Source organism: Balaenoptera musculus, chromosome 12, assembly GCF_009873245.2.
Source record: "Balaenoptera musculus isolate JJ_BM4_2016_0621 chromosome 12, mBalMus1.pri.v3, whole genome shotgun sequence".
Taxonomy (NCBI): domain Eukaryota; kingdom Metazoa; phylum Chordata; class Mammalia; order Artiodactyla; family Balaenopteridae; genus Balaenoptera; species Balaenoptera musculus.
In genome coordinates this window covers 55,193,643-55,213,572 of record NC_045796.1, presented here as the reverse complement: position 1 = coordinate 55,213,572, position 19,930 = coordinate 55,193,643, and the positions used below count along the sequence as shown (strand labels likewise).

At 34.4% G+C, this 19,930-nt stretch overlaps 1 protein-coding gene across 4 annotated transcripts in view; it reads right to left on the bottom strand.

The window, feature by feature from the left end:
• Positions 1 to 19,930, bottom strand: part of HACE1 (HECT domain and ankyrin repeat containing E3 ubiquitin protein ligase 1) — a 93,947-nt gene that overhangs the window by 13,647 nt on the left and 60,370 nt on the right. For 3 of the 4 annotated variants that reach the window (XM_036871897.1, XM_036871901.1, XM_036871900.1), the window contains 6 exons: positions 16,281 to 16,392; positions 16,092 to 16,189; positions 15,822 to 15,909; positions 11,687 to 11,836; positions 10,976 to 11,172; positions 1,923 to 2,054 (listed from right to left, as the gene is read on the bottom strand). In XM_036871897.1, the coding sequence (XP_036727792.1) occupies positions 1,923 to 2,054; positions 10,976 to 11,172; positions 11,687 to 11,836; positions 15,822 to 15,909; positions 16,092 to 16,189; positions 16,281 to 16,392 (777 nt within the window). The remainder of the gene's footprint in view (positions 1 to 1,922; positions 2,055 to 10,975; positions 11,173 to 11,686; positions 11,837 to 15,821; positions 15,910 to 16,091; positions 16,190 to 16,280; positions 16,393 to 19,930) is intronic. The other variant, XM_036871898.1, reaches the window with a different exon arrangement.

Below are 19,930 nucleotides of genomic sequence, written 5' to 3'. Positions count from 1 at the left end.
GTATATTGACACAATGAAGTACTACAGAGCAATGAAAATGAACACATGACAACTGCTTGCAATAATACATATGATTCTCACAAACAAAAAGCTGTGCTAAAGAAGTCAGATATATTCTAGGTGATTATTCCATTTACATTAAGTTCAAAAACAGGTAACCTAGTCTATATTATTAGAAAGGAGAGTGGATACCCATGAGGGTTGAGAGTGACTGCAAGAGGACATGGGAGGGATCTGGGTTGTTAGGATTTCTCAGTTTCTTGATCTGGGCGCTGTTTCATGGGTGTATACAGTTTGTGAAAATTCATCAAGCTATACATTTACGATGCATGTACTTTTCTCATGTATACTGTAGTTCAATAAAAAGTTTTTGTCAGTTATTTGTGTTGTTGCTATTTGTTTTTTATACATAGGTCCAGAAAATAATGTAATTTTCTGCTTAACAATTCATAAGTACTCCTCCATTTTCAAATACTAAAAATAGTAACTTTTATGGTTATACAAAAACTAGACAAGTCTATGCTAAATAAAACCATTCATCTTAACCGTAAAAACACAACAAAAAACCCTCAAAACTGACATTTAGTGAAACTAAGTCACCATGGACTTCAACATTATTTAGCAAATTTTGTCTACTACTATACTAAGACATACTATGAGTGATAAATTGAAAATACTGGCATATGTAAAATTAACCGGTACACACCAATGTACTTATTCATATATTAAAATGAAAGGCATAAGGTGAAACTAATTTTATGAGACAGAATAAAAGCCAAAGGATACTTTTCCACTGATCTAAAATTTATTATTCCAAATCTAAAATTATTCCAAACTAAGAAAGCAGCCGTACTCTATTTAAAATATTCTATGGTTTTATTAAGGAGTCAGACAACTCAAAGAGCTTGCAAATAATTTATTACCAAAAATAAAAGAGAAAAAAGGAAATGGGGGAAAATGCAGACATAAACCATATAAAATCAGACATCCTGTTAGATCACAGTAAAGGGCAGGCAAATTAAAGAAGCAAAACAAAACATTCATTAGAGACTAGGGGCCAGCAAAGACAGTGGACTCCATACATGGTTAAAATGGAAAATTATAAAATTATATACATGATGAAATAAGAAGCTGGATAAGATAACAGAAATACAACAAGAAAATCCCTCAATCAATTTTTCTTTTTGGAGGTACAAGAAGTTACTATCAGTATCCTTTACCTCATACAGCCAAACAAAAAATTTAGAAATAATGTGAATATTGCTTTTGGGAAGATTGGCCTTCAACATCTCCCATGTAGAACACTTTGGAAATACATTCCATTTTTGTTTATCACCATCTCACTCCATTCCACATTAAGAAATTGCTAATCTGGTTATTAACCTTAAGAGAAGCACAATCACAAATCTTATACCTCCCTAAAAATCAACATTAAACCATAATGTCTTCTACATTATTCCATTCATCATTGTGCTCCAAAATTATTTCTAAACTACATCAATTGGAATTTTGTGTTGTTGTGTTGCATAACAACAAAAGAACTGATGTTTGGGACTTCCCTGGTGGTGCAGTGGTTAAGAATCCGCCTGCCAACGCAGAGGACATGGGTTCAAGCCCTGGTCCGGGAAGATCCCACGTGCCACGGAGCAACTAAGCCCGTGCACCACAACTACTGAGTCTGTGCTCTAGAGCCCATGAGCCACAACTACTGAGCCCGTGTGCCACAACTACTGAAGCCTGCACGCCTAGAGTCCACACTCCGTAACAAAAGAAGCCACCGCAATGAGAAGGCCGAGCACCACAACAAAGAGTAGCCCCCACTCGCTGCAACTAAAGAAAGCCCGCGCGCAGCAACGGAGACCCAACGCAGCCAAAAGTAAATAAATAAAAATTTTAAAAAAAGAACTGATGTTTTTCCTTACCAATTCATATTCATCAAAAAGTTGTATGAGGGAAGGTGGAATGAACATATGAAAGCCCTGTAAAAAAGCATTAATCTGAGGCTGAATGGCTCTTGTCATTCGAAGTTCAGTGACAAGCTGGACATACTCCGCCTATTAAAAAAAAAAAGTTTCTGTGATGATTTCTTTTTAATTTCACGTACTTAAGATACTATTGATATAATCATTTCTCATTTAAGAGGTAAAGGTTTAGAATTAATTTGGCAGAAATATTCATACATCTCAGCAAACCAGTAATCTACCATTCACTAAGCTGTTTAGGCCAAAATCCTAAGAATCAATCACCCAGGTTTCTCTCACACCCTCTATCAGCAAGTGCTATCAGATCTACCTGAAAAAACATTCTCAGTCAGACCTTGTCTCACCACCTCCACTTTTAGCACCTTGGTCCAAGCTGTCATCATCTCTCACCTGGGTTACTGCAACATCTGGTGTCACTGCTGCCTCTGTTTGCCTCTGTTACTGCTTCTTCTCCACACCAGAGTGACTTTTTAAAAATACGTATATATTTTTTACATATAATTCAGATCACATAACCCTCCTTCTCAAAACCCTACAATGACTTCCTATGACCCTTGGAGTGAAGTCCAAACTCCTTTCCTAGTCCATAAGGCCCTAAATGACCCAGCCTCTGCCTTGCTCTCTCATCTCATTTCCTTCCACTTTCCCCTTTGCTCCCTCATGCTATCCCCCAAACACAAGCTTGCTCAGGCCTCCGTGTCTGTATACTTCCTGGTTTCTCTGACTGAAATCTCTTATTAGACTGTAATCTCTCTGCAAGCAGGGGCTCTGTTTTGTTTACCAGTATATATCCTCAGCTCTTAAAAAAGAGGCTGTCACTTTGTAAGTGTTCAACAAATAATGTGATGAATGCATACGTTCTACAAATTCATTTAAAACACACTTAGAACTTGATAAAAAGACTCATTTAAGTGTAGCCTATTTGATTCTGAGTTAAGGTAACTTATTTTCACACATTTTCTTTTTTTTTTTTTCACATGTTCTTTTAAAATACACATCATCATCATCGAGAACAGTGTCATTTAAAATTTAACTAGCAATAAAAAATGTATTTTGGCTCAAACAAAATGAATTATCATCACTCTCTGTATATAAACCCTACCATTGTTATTATTCATATATTTTAAATTACATCTAAGTGAAACTTTGAGAGTTAAAAGCAATATGCTGTATATAGGTCTCACCTCCCAGGAACAAATGCTCTAAACACAGAGGGAGAAAACCTATTTTAGGCCCCTTCCTTTAATATTTTTTTTTTTTTTTGGCACTAATCTGATGCTCTGTTCCCCCCGCCAAAAAAACGACAGGCACTGAGCCAGCAAGTTATACATGATTCCGGCTATGAATTCTCCATACATCTCAGACCTACAGAATTGTCACAATGGATTACTCACAGCTCTCCCCAAACCCTGCACGGCTCCTTCTGCAATCTGGCACAGGGAAAGCTACCGTCTCTGCTATTCAATCTACTCCCACCCCAAATCCCACTCCCAACCGCCCAAAGGTTTTCTCCATTGTACAGGAATTAATCAGTTTCTACAAGTTACATCCAGGTAGTTACCAGAGAGAGGGAAATAGAAATGTGTGCCAAACAATCAAACAGAAACACAAACTAAATTTTCAGGATCCAATCTAAAAAAATAATATATATAGGGCTTCCTTGGTGGCGCAGTGGTTGAGAATCTGCCTGCCAATGCAGGGGACACGGGTTCGAGCCCTGGTCTGGGAAGATCCCACATGCCGCGGAGCAACTGGGCCCCTGAGCCACAACTACTGAGCCTGCGCGTCTGGAGCCTGTGCTCCTCAACAAGAGAGGCCGCGATAGTGAGAGGCCCGCGCACCGCGATGAAGAGTGGCCCCCGCTTGCCGCAACTAGAGAAAGCCCTCGCACAGAAACGAAGACCAAACACAGCCCCAAAAATTAATTAATTAATTAATTAATTTAAAAAAAAAATTCAAAAAAAAAAAAATAATAATATATATAACACACTTCCAAGTAATAACCAGCAATGATTTCAGCATTAACACATGATTATCTTTTAACTGATGTCTGTTCTAACTAAACTGCTTAATGAACATACTAAAATTTTTCTGCTCCATTCATTCATTAATAATTAAGTATTTCTCTCAAGATGTTTTGCTTTTATAATCTTAAGGTACTATTCACTAATAATTATTCAAGACCTCAAATTATGAAGCATGAACTGCTCAAGTACACTTTATTTTAGTTTGCCATTGTATTCCATATTTATCAGAATAGTACACACTCTTTTCTATCAATTAATTCCTATTACTTCCTCATACATTCTATTTTTAAAAATTAATTTCACAAGTATACTAATGTCCCCTCTAATATTATTTCCCACATTTATTTTTGTAGCTCTGGCCCACAGTTATTGGATATCAATTTGTGAAAAATCAGCTCCTCCAGATACCAGTCTCCATATTAAGTTAATTTAAATATGGACAAATCTTGGTCTAAATTATTTCTCAGTAAAATAAAATCCTAGCCATCACAAATTCTCCTGAGTTGTTTAGTAAAGTAAGAGTTTTCCAGGTAGTTGAAAGACAACTGTGTTTAAGAGAAAAAATCTAAATCCAGCTGCTTCTAAAATGTTTCCCTGCCTCCTTAAAGAGCACATCCTCAGAGAGAATAACACACATTAACATGTTCTTGATGACACAATTATTACTACGAACATCCACTGTTATCATACACTAACATTCTGACAGTTCATACTGTACAGAAATACACTGGTTGCATTCCCACCACCTACGAAGGCATCCAAGGGACTCACCCACACACTTCATGCCCTTGAGTAACTACATCAAATACCTTAAATGCTCTAAGGAAACAGTCAACATGTAGATGACAATCAGTCCACAAAACACTGGCATAAAGAGTTGCTCAAATAAATATTAAATATAAAGGAAACCTAAAATCCCACTTCATTCTAAGGTATTTAAAGACATGATATAACTTGGGTGTGGGGGGTATTTTTATCCCCAATAAATGCATACGTGCTCCCACCTGAGTTGTACTGTTAATTCTTTGAGGGCATAAGATAATACCAGATGCCACAAAAGTAAACTGGAGAATTAACTAAAGAATCTGAGTTAGTACCTGTTCTGGTGAAATAGTTATGTTTACAGAAAGCTTTCAACTTAGAAAGCCTCAGCACAGAGATAACAAAATAAAAAAGAGCCTTAGCAACTTTTTCCTAGCTCAACCTCTGAGCCTCATAACTGATATAAGATAGGTAAGCAAAGAATAAGTGCCAAGGGAAAAATAAAAACACTAAAATTGAGATTCAACTTTCAGATATTACGTTCCAGTTAAACTGCATGTCTAGTTACAGAAACATTTTGTTTTAATTATCTCCTAGTCTTCTGAATGTGTGCAATGAATAGTATCACCCCTTGGAAATCTTCCTTAAAATTTTAACTTCGTTTCAGGCTTTGAATCTAAATTATGTCTTCTTACGAGGAGTGGTGGTAACGTTGAAAATTGACACCTTTTTTTTGAAGCTATTTTTCTTCTTGAAAATTTTTTTCACGATTTCTTGATATATATATATATATATATATACACACACACATATAAAAACCATGTTTACTTAACTAATAGTTAACTTCTAATAGTGAAAGCAAAATGTTCTTATCCCAAGTAAGCTGATAAACTTGGACATACTTGTAAAACTGTTTGAAATAGTTATTTTTACTTTTAAATTAACAGTTTAAATGGCATTATGACTGGCATAATTCACTGTTTGAATATAAATCCTTTAGTAATAAAAGCTTCTTTCCTGGGCTTATCCACTTGATTATTATTGCTCTGGTATGTAAGAGTTTTCATTGAAAATTTCTCCACTGAAAACTCAAAGGATACCAGATTTCTTCTGCAGGAATAAGTAGATATAAGAAAAAAGAGAGGCACACTTTTACAATGTAACATTTTCCAATAATTTATCCTTTACCAATATATTCTTATTTTTAAGGTCACTAATTAGTTATAAAGATTGATAGTCTGATAAAAATCCTATTACATCAGTTTCCATGGAACAAATTCAGTCATTGAAAATAGTGACTCTTCAGGTTACCATTACAAGGATTTGGTGATTGTTAAAGTGAATTTTTAGAATATACCAACTAAAATGCAAAGAAAAGTATGTTCTCCTTCACTGACAAAAAGATACTAAAGATAATTTAAAACCCAATCTAAAAATACTCAATATGGAGAACCTTAGACCTAAACTGTTTTAAAAGTTTTCAGAGTAATAAAAAGATCTCTCATAGTATACTTTTCTGAAGATACACATAGGAATCCACTTTAAGTCAATAATCTATATAGACAAGCTCCTATTTTGTACTTGGATGGGCATCAAATGTGCTTGTACGTGAAATAAATCAAATTAAACTAGCAATAAAATATAAGGTATTAACCAAATAAAAATGAAATGGAGGAAAACATACTAAATTTTTTAATTGAAGTATAGTTGATTTACAATGTTTTGTTAGTTTCAGATGTACACCAAAGTGATTCAGTTATATATATGTATACATATATTCTTTTCCATACTCTTTTCCATTATAGGGTATTACAAGTATTGAGTATAGTTCCCTGTGCTATACAGTAGGTCCTTGTTGTTTATCTATTTTATATATAGTAGTATGTATCTGTTAATCCCAAACTCCTCATTTATCCCTCCCTCCCCATCCTTGCCCTTTGCTAACCATAAATTTGGAAAACACACTAAATTTGTATTTGCTACCTTGTTCATATTCACTGCCTTAGTAAATGAGAGGCCCAGCAGTTACACAACCATACAGACCTCGATTTAAACTGAGGGTCTACCAGTTACCAATTTTGAGCCCTTAGACAGTTATTTAACTGTCTATATTCTAAAGAAATATAGTGTCGTAGTTACAAGCTCAGGCTTGAAATTTATAGACTGTCTGGATTCAAATCCACCACTTATTAGCCTTGTGATTTGGAGGAAAGCTACTTAACCTCTCTATGCTTCAGTTTCCTCACCTGTAGAAAGGGGTATCTATACCTCATAGGATTGTTTAAGTGTAAGTTAATACACATAAAGCACTTTTAACAGTGCCTAGCACATTATAAACACTTAATAAATGTAAGACGCTTTTATTATTAAAGCTGTTTCCACACTGAATGAATAGAAATAACTATCTCAAAAGGCTGTTATAGTAAATGAGAAATGCACAAAGACCACAACTCAACTCGAATAAATGAAATATACACAAAGTACTCAATAGGCAGTGGCTATTATCATCACTAGAGAACACAACTATGGGATGAGGTTGATGACTAGGAGAATGACACCACCGCCCATCATTCTGGAGCCCATCCACCTAAGTGGCTCATCCTGGAGTCCTTCTTCTTTTTCACCTTCCCAAACAGCTAATTACCATGTTCTATAAATTCTACATCCTCAAAAGCTGTCTCATTTTCTCCATCCTCACTGCCACTGTCTTATAAAATCACTCATGCATGCTCCCCAATCACCTATCAGTTGCCCTGACTCCAATATTGCCCCATTTCAACCCATTCTTCACACTCCAAGCTGAGATTGGTGTTGTTTTCCTTAAAAAACAGAAATTCAATCATGTCAGTGCCCTCTACAGCATCTGCAATCATCCCTAAGCCTTCAGAATAATTTTCAAATTTCTAATTGTGGATGCAAAGTCTTTCAGAATTTGGTCCCTGTCTACCTCCCCCACCTCATCTTTTCCCACTCATTTACTTTGCAATCTAAGCTAAGATCTACAACTCTGACCTACCCGTGGTTCCCCAAACATACCATGCTCTGCCATCTCTGTGCCCTTCTATAAGCCCAGAACATTTCCTTCTCCCCTTTCTTACTCCTATCTGACCACTTAATGCTTCTCCTCTATAACTCAACTTCCATGCCACCTCCTCCATTCCCTGATATCCTGTCCCATCTCACCCCATTTTGTTCTCTCCCAGCCTTAATGAACTTTATGATTAGTATGGTAAAAGTGTTGTTAACACTTAAAAGCCACCGAGCTTACTCTTCAGTACTAAGAGCTAGAACTGAAGGTCTAGCAAAAATACGTCACTCCTAACTGAAGGTTTTATGGTTCCACAATTTTATCTTTGGTCAAGAATTTAAAAGTGAAAGTGAAAAGTTAAAGCAAAACTTTTTAAAATGCTGAAAATACTATTTAAATGTAAATATGCAGCTCCTGGTAATTCAGCCATTTTCCAAAGTGAAACCAAGTGATCTTATTTTTTCCTCTAGATTTTAAAACAAATCATTGACAGATATAAAATTAAATTTAAAAGAGAATTTTATTTCAAATATGGAACTAATATATACTGTTCTGCCTACATTACTTGTATTTATTAATATACTTCTTTTTAAACAAAGGTATTTTATCTATTTGGTTTCAGTCTATAATTACCAAAGCCTTTCAATAAAACTTAGGAATAAATGACTCCCCCATGTGGAGATTAGCTTATATCGACTTTTTCTTACTAACACGCTTGGCAAGTCATTTAAGCTTCAATATGCTTAGAAATTCTGAAGTTGATTCCAAATGTGACAATTATAACTTTATACCTAAAGTTAAGTAAGTAAAAGGCTGACCCTAGAGTAACAGAAAAAGTTCATGACAGAAATGTATGTTAAAATATAACAACACCTCTAAAGAACATGGTTTGAAAATTTTATTTGTAAATTGAATAATTTAACAATTCTAAATCAAGTGATCAATTTAAAATGTTAGTATGTTTTTAAAGATTTTTAATTTTAAAAACTCAGGTTGCTTATTGCACAAACATTAAATGCTTAAGCCTCAACAATTTGATATACAATTACACTTGACCCTTACTGGTAATACTAGAAAAATGAGAGGCTTATTTTATTGTGAGAAATGTTTGTATTAGAAAAACAAAAGCTCAGAATTAACATATTAGTGATTGAGATCCTGCTTTTACCTCTATATTACTGAACCTCATCATCAAAGTTAGCCTGTCATTAACAAAACAATGTCAATAATATAGTTAAATAAAAATGTGCGAAATTTAGAAACAAAACTTCCAAGCTCTTTAATGTTACAGCAATATTCCAGCCTCATGCTAGACTCACGATCAAGCCTCAATGTAAGTGTATTCTTATTTGTTATTATTTATTAAATATCTTCCTTCTTTCTAGATTTTAATACAAAAACACAAATGCAAAAGAATAAAATACGTATTTTAAAAATCTAAACAAAAATCATGTCATATGGAAGGGAGGGTGTTAGGAGATACAAGTATAAATATAGCTATCTACCATGCAATTGTAGAGCCTTTGAATTGAATGAGCCTTTCCACTTTTCATATAAAATATATCTGAGAGGAGTGACAAATCCAATCACCAGAGAGTGTATTCACAGATAGGAATCATGTATGAAATTCTCTCATGAAAAGCAATCACTTGCTTATAATGAAGATTTTATGACTTCATTACCCCTAATTGAGAGGAGGTATCCATTGTAAAATAAAATAATAAATGCACTATGAGGTGGACAATCTAATAATTAGAAGATTTTTTAAAAATTTCCATTCACTGGCAAGTTCATATAGATTCAAAAAATTATTTTAAGCATTTTACTATTTTAATCTTCTAGACTTTAACGTGACTCATTATATTAAATCAAGTAAGATCTACCTCAGTGTGATTACTTTTACTAACAGGATGAAGAACCTTAGACTTGAAACTAGGAGACCTGGGTTTTGGCCCCAGCTTTACCATTAACTCTTCAGGCTTCAGCGTCCTCATGTGTAAAATGAGAGGGTAGACTAAAACTTTACTAAGTATAAATGTACAAAAACTCAGGTCCTGATTTTATATTCAAAAACTAAATTTCTATTTTTTTTAAATATGTATAGTATCTAAGTTTCAAAAGGTAAAATTACGTAGCTTAATTTAGGTCTTCATTCCTATAGATATGTGAAACCTAGGAACCTATTTTTATAGAAAACTATCCAATAAAAACTAACTTTTGTGTTGTGTTTTTCAGTTTACAAAATGCTGGTACCAATTCTGTATGGGAGGCATTGTTATCCCAAGCACACAGAATAGAAAACTGAGGCTCAAAGAGGTTAAAACACGGCCAAGTCTTTTGGCCTTTAAAAAAAAAAACAAAACTACATTTTACTATATCTCTAGTCTACAAAATGATTCAGTGGACATTATTTTTTAAGTTAGAAGATTCTGAAGCTGTCTTGGAATTATAATCCAATGAAAGGAAAGGAAAAAGGTTTTAGTCCTGTTTTACCAGAAGTTGCTACTGGTAAGTGATAGAACTGGAATTCCAAAACCAGATTTTCTGACTCCCAATTTCCTACATAATCTATCAAAACATAAAATAAAGCTGTATTATATATTAAAGTAATATAACTTTCAACAGTGTAATTTAAAACATGCACCAAGTTTTTAGAAAATATGTACAAACAGGAGATATAATAATAAATAAAAAGAATCAAGTTATAAAGTTAAAAAAAAAATCAAGTTCAGAGGTCCCGTAGAATTTACTGCATCCCAAAAGTATGTATGTACAAAGTTTAAACACTGGGATTTCTTCTCTCTATTGGAACTCTTAATATCGTACTTCTAAAACATGAAATAGTGATCTAGTGCAAATATGATATTGATGTAGGTTTATATTTCTAATCAAATGTTTTGATATGCTGATGCCCAACTTACACAATCAACTGAACTATGCTCTAGGCTGCTTCAGGAACTGCCTCAGCATATCTAACACAACAATGAAATGATCCTTTATAATTCGAAGTCTGGTATTTGATGGTTTAGTTAATTTAAATATTTTATCTGTTATAAATGTTACAAAACTCTAACAGTAAAAGTTTTCCTGGCTAGTGCCAGGAGACTTTAGAGTAATTAGCAAACTATCAGGGCTAAGTTACAAACAATGGCTAAGGTAAAAATTCAAATACTTACTTTGTTATTTTGTGTTACAAGAATACTTCCACCCCCAGGTTTCAAAGGCACCTCTTCCATTGCTCCAAACACATCAGTCTCAACAGAAAAAGTTAGTTCTAGACCCAAATCACTAATATCATTATCTAAAATCCACTGCAAATTTTTGGCATATTCTGGATCAATGGATGCCACATCTTGGTAATTCACAGGAATACCTAAAAATGCAAACATACAGCAGTTATATTCTAAATGTTTCTGCCTTTCCTTATCTGTTTAATGGTGAAATACTGCCCTCTACAGATACTCTGTAAAACTGCAAAATATAATCCAATTCACAGCATGATTTAAATGAATGTTAATTCCTGAATTTGGAAGTCTGTAAATTTAAGCTTACATTTCTACAATGTAACCTTTCTTTGAAACAGCTATTCAGGAACTTATTATAAACTTTAAAAAGTGCCAATTCTCTTAAGTATATTGATATTAAAATGCATTTTTAGCATAAACATACACACACTAAAATGGAAAAAAAAAACTTTTTTTAATCAAAAATGTAGGTTATTTTTTTCTTTCCCTCAGGCCCCCAAATGCCTTACATACACAGACTGTCTCCAATCAAAATAAAAATTATTCACCCAAAATGCCACCATTTATCTACTTAATTTTCGCTAAAGCCTATAAGAAAAACACTTTAAATAAATGCCTAAGGAAATAACAATGGAGCCATACCAAGAATGTGCTTGTAGAATGATCTCGTGAAGTAAATGTTCACCAGCTGCCTATGGTTCAGAGCTAATCCCAAGATCTGTCCAGCAAACCGGAAATAGTTCAAGTGATCAGGATTTACATAGGAGTTGCTATTAGGTTGAAAAGTTGTTCCTATTAAAATAAAGACAAAATAATTTATTTTTAAGACCATACATAAGAGAGATCATTTCAATGCAGGTAAATTAGTTCACATACAACTGCAGCAAACCTAAGGTTACATTATGTATAAACGTTCTTCAGCAAAGAATGTTCTTTGTGGAATATTTAACAGTGGAATTGGAAATACTAAAGATAATCATTAATTCACACATACTTATCAGAATAAGTCTTTGTGCAGACAGAAAATTTTAGAATACTTTTCACTGAAAGTAGTTGGAAGAGGTGTCAGAGAGATCCTAGAAATACATACACACACACACACACACACACACACACGTTTTCCCAGGCAGTGTGGAAATAACTACTTAGGCTATGAATTAGAGCAGACATTGTCTCATTCACCTATACATGCCCAGCGTAGCAGGTATTCACTACATTTTGCTCCTTAAGGAATTGAGCGCTACAAGAGAATAACTAAAATTTTTAAATGTACAACTGTTTTCCTCATGACAAATAATCAAGTTTGAATAAGTACCACTGAGGTATAAAAGTAAAAACAGCATTAGCAATAGTTATTGACTATTGCCAAACTCTAGTGCAATGGAGGGTAATTCCAGTTACATGAAAAAAAAGTCTGGAAATAGATAGTGGTGAATGTACTTAATGCCACTGAAGTGTACACTTTTAAATGGTTAAAATGGTAAATTTTATGTTATGTATACTTTACCACAATAAGAAAGTCTCAAAAAAAAATGTAGTGCAATGGAAAAACCTAATACCAAGATCTCAACTTTAAATAACCTTCCTTATTTTTTCTGTGTGATCACTACCTCTCATTCATTCAACAAATATTTACTGAGCTCATGCTATTTACTTCTCTTCTAGGTACCTGGGCAAAAAGAAAGACTGATAAATCTAATGAAATAGCATCAAAAATAAACAAAGGAAAAGTGGAAGTATTGGAAAGTGAAATGTTTGGCCATTGAGCATACATATTTTAACTCTTTGTGCTTTGCTGGTCTTTGATTTATCAGTGCTGGCACTGGACTAAATTGACATGACCAGTAAGTTTACTTAGATATAAGGTACACATTTGGAAGCTTATGGCTGAATGACTTAAAAGGGCCACATGAAGCTAGTCACCCACTGTTAAGTACCTTTTGAGAATCATTCCCAGTCATGATATAAGATTGGGTATTACAAGTCAAAGCAGGGACTTCCCGGTGGTCCAGTGGTTAAGAATCCGCCTTCCGATGCAGGGGACGCGGGTTCGATCCCTGGTGGGGTAACTAAGATCCCACATGCTGTGTGCAACTAAGCCCACGTGCCACAACTGGAGAGCCCGCCCACCGCAACTACTTAGCCTGCGCGCTCTGGAGCCCACACACCACAACTAGAGAGCCCGCATGCCACAACGAAGACCCAGCACAGCCAAAAAAAAAAAAAGTCAAAACAAAGTTTTGTGAGATGAAGAAAGACTTCAAAGACAAACATAACCATTATTCCAAAAATACAATATTCTGAGAATAATCAGAAATACTTTTACCTATTTCCTCCCCTAGGTCTGTGTATAATTCCTTCTCTAAGTACTTTCTGGGAAATTTGGGTTATTAAAAAGAATAGATACAGAGAAATCAAAAGAAAAAAAAGAAACAAACGGGGGAAAATGTCTTCAGGAAATGAATAATAATTTTTAGCTCGAAAGTGAATTAAGATAGAATATAAAGTTTATGTCATGTTTTAAGTTCAAAACCAATAAAACTGTGACATTTCATCATCTCAGAAAAACCCTATTCAATAAGAAAATATCATTTTCACAGAATAATAATAATAGCATCGGGCTTCCCTGGTGGTGCAATGGTTAAGAATCCACCTGCCAACGCAGAGGACAAGGGTTCGAGCCCTGGTCCAGGAAGATCCCACATGCCACGGAGCAACTAAGCCCGTGCACCAAAAGTACTGAGCCTGTGCTTTAGAGCTCACGAACCACAACTACTGAGCCCCTGTGCCACAACTACTGAAGCCCATGCATCAGTAGTACTGAAGCCCGTGCATCACAAAGAAGAGTAGCCCCTGCTCGCCTCAACTAGAGAAAGCCCACGTGCAGCAACGAAGACCCAACACAGCCAAAAAAAAATGAATAAATAAAATAAATTAATTTTAAAAAATATTTTAAAAATAATAATAATAGCATCTAATATTTATTTCTGATTTCTATGTGCCAGGCATTGCGCTAAGCATTTTTACACATCAGCTGATTTCCCACTATATTACAAAACATAGGTTATCACCATATTCAAATAAGGAAATCAAGGTCCAGAAATATTACATTTATTGGCACAAGATCATAGCAGAAAAAGGGACAGAGCTAGGATTCACATTCAGTGGAATGCGTCAAAGGCCAAACTCTTAGCCACTCTACTACACTACTATTGCTCTATAGTAAGCATCTTAATTTAATTAGAAAGCAAGCTTTAAAGAAATTACTACATACATTAGGTCTATCCAAACATTCCCCACATTTAGGAACCCTAAATGTAATTTTCTTCTTGTCAACTAAACATAAGAACGTGAAAATATTTCATCTATATTTTATTAATATTACAGCCCCAAAGAGAAGACATACATGGCTTACAAAAAGGACGAATCAGAAACTATGGTCTATGTGCTTCATCATATTATCTGCTATAAATTTGTAGAATAAGCACCTCAACTAATGATTCCACACCAAATCTGTTTTTCAGATATGAAACTAAATAAACAACTCAGAATAAGGGACTATAAAGAAAAGAAATAAATCTAAAATACAATGTTTTAATGCTAAATCTTGCTTCAAAGATTAGGCCTAAATAACTAAACTAGGGCCTCATCATACTTGTCGTAAAATCACAAAGACACTAAGTTCATCTCAGAGCAAATAATCAAAGGTTACAGAATTAAAGTAGGAAGTCCCATATTCCTAAATAATTTCAAATACACCGAATGTGTCTGAGGAGCCCATCACATTGGTGAATATCTGCAGTTCCCAAGCATCACTGCAGCCCACCCCCACTTGCCTCTCATACAGTCATCCTTCTTATTCAATGGAGATTTGCTGCTGGTTTGGTTGGATACAATAGGAAACTACAATTAATAAGACACTCTCTCCTTATAGAAGAATTTAAACATCGGGAAAGAAAAATTTTTCAGGAAATGAAAGCAACTGAACAAAGCATTTAAAAACTGAAATCCCACCTTCACTTGGATGTAAATCTTTATTAAGTTAAAGAACTCTCAGGTATATCTTATACAAATGAGGTGGTAACCATTGCCATCTAGCCTACAGTATCAAATTACAATTCAGTAGGTAGCAAACATCATTTCAATAAAGAGAGTTTTTTATTTGCATTACATGGTTAAATAAGAGCTTTTTAGTTACCAACTCTTAATCTTTTAAAAGGGCTGAAAACAAAGTTACTATAAACAAACAGATTATAAGTTAAGATTTAACACACCATGATTTCTAGACTTTGTTTTTAATGACCAATAACTTTTAAGAGTTGGAAACTCAAATAAGGTTAGCAAATTTTAACTTTTCCAACACGGACTTGTATTTTTTTTAAGTTCATCTACTAGCATGATTTTATAAAAGGAAATTTTAACTCAAGAAAGGTAGACTAAAGGACGATCCTTAAATTGAATAAATTTAGTTTTATTTTATACAAAGAACTGATGAAAACTTCTTTGAGGCCAGCACTAGTCCTTGAGGCAAGCATTTGAGAACCAACTGCTCAGAGGAAAGAACGCTAGGCTGAGTCAGGTTCCACTCAAGATCCTACCACTCATTAACTGCTAACGTAAACAAAAACCCTGAATTTCAATGTCCTCTTCTATGAAAAGGGAATATCCAACCACCCTAGCTCACAGGGCTACTATAGGAATAAAAGGATAAAATGCACTGAAGTAGTCTGAAAATGTGACAAGTCACAGAAAAAGTCATCTAGACTGTACAACTTACCATCAGCTGACTGGGTAAACAATGCATAATCAGGATTGACTATCTCATTAGACAGAATATCAAACCACTCACGCACAACACCTTGACCCTGAGTTCAAGAAAATAAGATTAAGTATCAACAGAAATATATGGTGAAATTTTTTTCTAAATAATAATAACATTAAAATTACATTAAATTTCTTCCATTATCAATTAAATATTAAACTTTATTGAAGGGCATTTCAATCTTTTAGAGACAGTGATCTTAACAACACTTATTTTTATACCCACCATGCCTTCTTCTCCATGGAACCGTACAGCAATTCCTTGCTTTAGCTTTGCACAATTTGCTTTTGACACAACTTCACAGCTACTCCTAAAAATAGAATCTAAATATGTAGCATTGGTTAATTTTACATATTAAAATTTACAATAACTTGTATTTCGTGCCTCACACACACATCACTTTGTTAAACATACCTCTGTGAACTAGCAGGATATCATTTTCATTCACTGGCCTGTGCACCATGTCTGAATCTGGCTGTCCTGAATGCAAATGTTCATAGAACCATTCACAGCGATCTTTAAATGGCTACCCCAACAAATAACAGTGAAATATGTTAGCAGTATTTCAGTCACTTAACTGTCAGATTTACTTAACTAGCATGCTAAATGCCCTTTCTACAAATAATCATTTTTAGACCTTTATTTATAATAAGTAGTTCTAGATAAGGTTCTGATATTTCATCCACTATTCACAAAAAGGCAGATCTGAGCTGAAACACTTTGACTACCTAGAGAGCATATTTCTTTTAATTCCCTACATTATCAACAGAAAAGACTTGATAAATTAAAAGAATTCAATATCAGACACACAATTGAACACATTCTCAATTTCTTTTAAACCCAAGAAGGCTTGTAAGAATGAATTTCCACATCCAGAAAAATTATGTTACATGTTCATTTAATTTTCTATGAAAATAATCTTTATGCCTAATTTTAATTTCTATCCTTTGAATATATGCAGCAACTAGAAAGGAATTTGTTATCTTTTTTTCTTCCGTTCCTCCACCCTAAAAACTGAAGAATAAGATCTCGGGAGCAGTAAAGAAAGTCTCTACCTTTTGTTCTTTTGCCAGATATGCAAACTGTAAGTGATTTGTAATTTTATTCATCAGAAAGTATTATTGAGTACCTAGGATGTGCCAATACTCAGGTAACATAAGAGCTGTAAAAATTTCATTGCTGAAAACTGTTTAATACAGTTAAAGAGATGAGAATAACATTGGAACAATATAACACATAATGATACCAAGTTCTAAACAGTGAAGTACAGACCACAGTGCACTAAGAATTCAGAGATTGTGCAGATAAGTGGAGTACAAAGGCTTCGTGAGGTCCTGGTCTGAACCAGGACTTAAAGATGGGTGAGTCTTGCTCAAGCAGGAGGAAAAGAAAGCACACCAGGCTAAGGGAGACAAGGAAAAAGGCTCAGAAGGAGAAACCGTTTCTCTGCGGAAGATGCAGTGAAGGCGCCGGCATAACCCTACACATATTGAAAGAATGAAGTTTTTGTAAGTAAATCAAGGACATAATTATGGATCCTTCGAATCAAGTAAAAGACACAGTGGCCACTGAAGATACTTGGCCAGAGGAATAGCATGGTAAATGCACTCATTAAAATGAGAGTAGTACCAGGATAAAGGGAGGCCATCTAGGCAGCAGTTGAAATAATAGGTAAAGAGTGATACGGTCCTGGTCATGGTAGGAAAGAAGAACAATGAAGTAAATATGAAAAGCATTACTCCTCTGAATAAAGAAGAAAAGTAAGAGAAGATCTCTAGGGGCAGAACTTAAAATCAGAAACAGCTTAGAGGGGGAACCCCAGCACCACCCCCGTCTACCCCACTCCTAGAAGGCACTGGTGGAAGACAACGAATGAGGTTTTATATATTCTGAATTTAAGGTTACTTGGGATATAACTACTAAGAGCTTAGAAATAAATACTAGAACGTTCTGCAGCTGAGACATTAGAAAGAGAGTCATGAACAAAGCTGAAACTGGAGACAAGGTAATGTCCCTTGTTCAAGAGATTAAAGATACAGGGACAAACACCAAGAACAGAGAAGTTTATGATCACAGGTCAGGATTGAGAATTTGCTTATTAGCAAATGATACACACAGCTAGAAAAGTCAAAGGAGAACCAGGGTGGTGCAATACCACAAAAGCCAAGAGTTTCAAGAGATAAATACGATCCATGTCCAACACCACAAAGAGGTTCTCTCTCATGCAATTTTTAGGATACCAGTAAATTTCTTCATCTGAGCTAAACTAAACATTTGTTTTCTTCAAAAGACTTAAACACCTTTTTATTAATTCTTAATAAAAATATTTTTATGAAAATAACTGGTGCAAGATTAATTTTTGCCTTTTAATGTCTGTTCTTTCAATAAGAAAAGAGTAAATGTTCCCTTTTCCAAAGTTAAATGTATAATTTTGTCCATACTTCTAGCAGTTTTCCACATTTTGAATAAAACGCTGCTGTTGTTATATATTCATTACTGGTCATATAAATATTTCATTTTTAGTAAACAGGCTAGAATGTTAAGTGCTTGAAATTTTAATGCTGATTATTCCTAAAACTTAGGTAAAAGAGGAGAGAAAAAATATTACACAGAAGTAATGTATTTAAATATGGGCTTTGAAGTTTGATAAACATGGTTTGAAATCCTGGACCTGCCACTACTAGGTTTGTGATCTTAGGGGAATTACCAATCCTCTCAGAACTTTAGTTTTCCTACCTGTAAAATGGGGGAAATAATACCTACTTCAAGGGCTAATTCTGAGGATTAAATGAAATAATGCAAATACAGAACAAAATAATAATAATTATAATCATAAATTAACTAACGTTTATTAAAGCATCTATAAGCCAGGTACTGTTTTAAGCGCTTTACATGCATTTTCACATTTAATCCTCACAACACTCTGAGAAAAAGGGACTTTTATTATCTCCGTTTCATAGAAGAGAAAAACGCAGCACCAAGAGGTTAAGTAATTTGTGCAAATACTCAACTCCCAGAACGCTAATAGATGTTGTCTTATCACTCACAACAATGTTAAAATTATTGCGAATAAGTATTTTAAATGACAGTAAACTTATTTGCCATTATAAGATATTTAGTATTAAATTCTATCCTTCGCATAGAAAATGTGGACCATTTGAAAATAAATACAAGTGGCAATTTTTTTTAAGTAATTCAAATGTAACATTAAAAGGTACAAAATGCTACCTTCAAAAGCTAGTAAGTTATCTGTTAAGATCAGAACATCCACACACACATCCATATACCTACAGAGCCAAAGAGCACATTTCTGAATGTAAACTTTCTGAGTACCTGCATTTCCATAAAATATATCACAAAACAGGACTGATTACAGAGGCTCTTCTTAATAGTATTTGTACAGCAATACAAAATGTCTCTCCCTTTAACTACCAGGCCACCTGAAAACCACCAACAGAAGAAGAAGTCAATCCCTTAGCAGAGGCAGTTGTTTTTGTTTTTACTTTTTTTTTTAATAGCCGCCAAGTTACAGAAAATTTCTTAGTATAGTACAATGGTGGGGTTTTTTTCCGCTAAGGTGAAAGTAAACTGCTAACATGATGTCCAGTCACCCCTAAATACTTCAGTGTGTATTTCCTACAAACAAGAGAATTCTCCTACACAAGCAGTTTACAATTAGCAAAATCAGGAAACTGACACTGATACATTACTATATCTAATCTTCAGACCCCATTTCAAGTTTTTCCAGGATCCATATAATATCCTGTATAGCATAATGACTCATGAACTGCGTTTAGTTGTCCTCTTTCATTCTGGTACAGCTGTTCAGTGTTTTCTTAATTTTCATGACCTACATTTAAAGATTGCAGGTCAGTTATATTGTAGAATGTCTCTCAATTAGAGTTAGTCTGATGATTTCCCATGATTAAATTCAGGGTATGCATCTTTGACAGGAATATCAAAGAAGTGATACCATATTCTCAGTGCATCCTATCAGCTGGCACACTGGTATGTCTGCTGTGATCACTGCCAAGCTTCTCCACTGTAAAGTTCCTTTTTAATCT